This window comes from Parasteatoda tepidariorum, chromosome 2 (genome assembly GCF_043381705.1).
Source record: "Parasteatoda tepidariorum isolate YZ-2023 chromosome 2, CAS_Ptep_4.0, whole genome shotgun sequence".
Lineage (NCBI taxonomy): Eukaryota > Metazoa > Arthropoda > Arachnida > Araneae > Theridiidae > Parasteatoda > Parasteatoda tepidariorum.
In genome coordinates, this window is record NC_092205.1 from 2,840,542 (window position 1) to 2,844,328 (window position 3,787).

A 3,787-nucleotide genomic window follows, 5' to 3' on the forward strand; every position below is an offset into this window, starting at 1 on the left:
GGTGCTGTTTAAAATCTCACCTTTGAATTCTCCTTCAGCAATTCATTTAAGTATTCTTTTCCTCGGTGAAGAACTTCTCTCCTGTCGTTTAATATGAACTTATCCTTGTCTCGACACACATTAGCTCTAGGTTTGAACTTTTTCCGACTGAGATTTATTTCATGAAAGAAAGTTTTGCTTTCATTAGATTCTCGTAGCTGTTCAGCATTCTTGAATTTATCTTTTATCATTTATCTTAGGATCTTCTTAGCCCGACAAACCTTTTTTTCCCTGTCTCCTTGCTTTCCTGTTGTCATCAACTGATTTTCTTAAATGTCTTCTCTGTATCATGTTTTAATATGCTTCCATTTTTGCTTGAGATGCCAGCATACACTCCTGATCGAATCAGACATTTGATTTAGTTTTTTTTTCATGGTGCCTAGCAAATAATTTGCTGTTATGATGGCATCCTTTAGCACACTCCATTTTGCTTCTACTCCTTCCATTTCAGCAAAGTTTGAAGAGTCAATTACCTCATTTAAGTTGAACTGGAGGCTTTTATTGGTGGCTTCATCTTTCAATCTATCGAATTCAACTCTCTTATGACTTTCACCTTTCAATTTACGAGCTTTTGAAATCTTAGCCCTCAGCTTAGCAATAACTAAGAAATGATCGGAATCATAGTTTGCACCCCGGAAGGATATTTCGTCCTGGATACCCGATACAAGTTGAGAGTCAATAAGTATATGGTCAATTTGAATTGGCGTTTTTCGGTCGGGAGATAACCAGGTCGCCTTGTGAGTTCTTTTGTGATTCAATGATGTACTGGATATAGTTACTCCATTATTAGTGGCAAAGTAGTTCAGACCGTTATCATTAGTGCTCTTATGTCGACTATGCCTTCCAATTGTCGACCTGAATTTTTTCTCTTTTTGTTTTCATATCACTACAATGATCCTGATATCATGTTTCGAACCGCTTCTGTATAGTGTACGAAGATCCTCAGAGTATAGTCCTTTCTTTTCCCCATCTTTATCTTCAGTAGGCGCACAGCATGAGCCTTAATGATACTATAGTTGAAAAATATTCCTCTCAATCGCATTTTGCATAATCGAGGCGATCTTGGAACACAGTCAATCACCAGATGTTTCACCTTCCTACTCAGAAGGAACCCGGTTCCAAAAATATATCTTGTTTTCTCTCAACTATAGTACACTTCATGGTTTGGTTTTTCTGCTCAATGATTCCTTCGTCAGTTCAACTCATTTCCGGCATGTCAAGTAAATTAATATTGTACCTGTCGAATTCCGAAATTAAGAAATGCAGTCCTTTGCTAAAATACAGGGTACGAACATTCCATGTACCAATACGCAGAGTCCCTAGTTCAGTTCCAGGTCAATTTCCTTTAGGCTGCCGGGTAGTTATTTTCCTTGGATTTCGTAACAAGAGAATCTTAAGGGATAAGGGAGTCAGCCCTACGTCCAACCCCCAGCCTGAAGGACTAGTTGTTTGTGTTTCGCTTTGTGAAGCATCTCCCCTTCTATCTTAGAAAGGCTTGTGCGGCCCTTCCAAGAGCCGAAGCTCCTCCTGCCAGCATAGCTTTCAGGATCGACAACACACGCAAGCCCTAACACCACGACAAGGGGAGAGTACTCTTTGTTTTATTAAGTTAGTTAAATACGTTACAGGGAATTGATCGAGTTGTTTTTTAATAAAACATCTTCGTTTCAATATCAAGTTAGTTAAATAATTTTCGAAAAATGAATCCTTTATTTATATCTAGTTAGTTAAATATGTTGCAAGAAACTGATTGTGTTGTTTTTTGAATAAAGTATATTGGTTTTAATATCTAGTTACTTAAATAAGTAACAAAAAATTTATTCGTTGTTTTATATCTACTTAGTTAAATATGTTGCAAGAAATGTATTGAGCGGTTTTTGAATCAAGCATCTTTCTTTTAATATCCAGTTAGTTAAATAATTTACAAAAAAATGATTTGTTTTCTTATATCCAGTTAGTTAAATAAGTAAGGAAACTTTTTTGTTTTGTTTTATATTCAGTTAATTAAATACGCTATAAGAAATTGATATACCTGTTTTTGAATAAAGCATCTCAGCTTTAATATCCAGTTAGTTAAATATATAGCGAAAAATTATATCTAGTTAATTACATACGTTACAAAAAAATGATTGAGTTGCATAATAGGAGTGTGTTTTATAATGTACAAAAATAAGAGATAAAATATTTTTGAGAAAAGTAGCGTCTGAATGCAGGTCTAAAGCAAAGATTTTGCGTGCTATAAAAATATTTTAACAAGAAAGGGTTTATGAATCAAAAGATTTACGAGCTACAATCTAAAATGTGAATCAGATATGCTCCATTATTTTGTAATAAATACAGATTTTTCGTCCTTTTACATAAAAGTACTATATTCAAGTGCCAAGAAAAGTTAGGAATAAATATTTTATTCAGCTACACTTAGATAGATCTTCAAAAGTTGTTTTTTTCTTTTTTTTTTTTTTAAAAAAAAAACCTTTTAAAGAAGAAAGTGAACAAATGGCGATATGGCGATTTCTTTAAGAAGAAAAAAACTGAGATATGAACAGTCGCAATGTTAGTAAAAGATGTATTTCAAGATAAAAAGCTGTGATGATGTAAAATGCTGCAATGTGTCGAAAATCTTTAATAAGCATTAGATTGTATTCGTACTGGATTGTAAGCTTGAATTCACTTGCAAAAAAAAAAAAAAGATTTAGTTTCTTTTCACATACTTAAATATGTTGAAACAAATTTGAAAAGAAATAAATTCTTTCAATAAATTGTAACTAATTCGCTGGCATTAAATATAATGTGCTGATGAATTTCAATATGCATCTTAANATATTCTAGTTGATAATTCAGAAAACGTACAAAGCAGACTAATACCTCTATAATTAGAGCATTCCAAAACATCACCTCTTTATGTATAGGGCAAATTGTGCTCAATTTCTTGTCTTCTGGTAGAGCTTCATGAGTCCATACGAAATCAATAAGTTGATTGATTTCTTCAGCATTTCTAAATGCAGCATTTTTAATAAGTTCTGAGAGGATGGAATCTGAGCCAGGAAATTTATTGTTCTTTAGCTTCTTAATCCCCCCTATAACTTCCATTAAGGATGGTTGTAGTGCAATATCATTATTAACATATGGAAGGGAGCTGTTTAAAATCTCACCTTTGAATTCTCCTTCAGTAATTCATTTAAGTATTCCTTTCCTCGGTGAAGAACTTCTCTCCTGTCGTTTAATATAAACTTATCCTTGTCTCGACACACATTAGCTCTGGGTTTGAACTTTTTCCGACTGAGATTTATTTCATGAAAGAAAGTTTTGATTTCATTAGATTCTCGTAGCTGCTCAGCATTCTTGAAGTGATCTTTTATCATTTATCTTAGGATCTTCTTAGCCCGACAAACCTTTTTTTTCCCTGTCTCCTTGCTTTCCTGTTGTCATCAACTGATTTTCCTAATTGCCTTCTCTGTATCATGTTTCGCTATTTTTGTGATTTTTCCTTAATTTATGATAACCAGTGTATTATTTTTCATTGTTATTTGTTTTGAATTCGAAGATATAATACTACTGTTTAAAGATGAGAGAACTTTTATAAAAATTAAATCTTTTGAATAATATTTGTAAATTTTTATAGGAATTCTAAATGTTTACATGTTTTGCAAAAATTTAAACAAATATTTATGCTTAAAAAATAGCATCATTACTCAAATTTGATACTTACAACAGACGCCATGCGTTGGTCAGTCAATCAGCAACCTTA

General features: G+C 32.8%; 1 protein-coding gene across 1 annotated transcript; it reads right to left on the reverse strand.

The window, feature by feature from the left end:
* Positions 1 to 326: 326 nt before the first annotated feature.
* On the reverse strand, positions 327 to 3,502 carry LOC122269904 (uncharacterized). Its single transcript, XM_043045199.1, has 2 exons — positions 3,432 to 3,502; positions 327 to 894 (listed from the first exon to the last, which is right to left on the reverse strand). Exons 1-2 carry the CDS (start codon positions 3,500 to 3,502, stop codon positions 327 to 329), a joined length of 639 nt encoding a protein of 212 aa, XP_042901133.1.
* Positions 3,503 to 3,787: the final 285 nt, after the last annotated feature.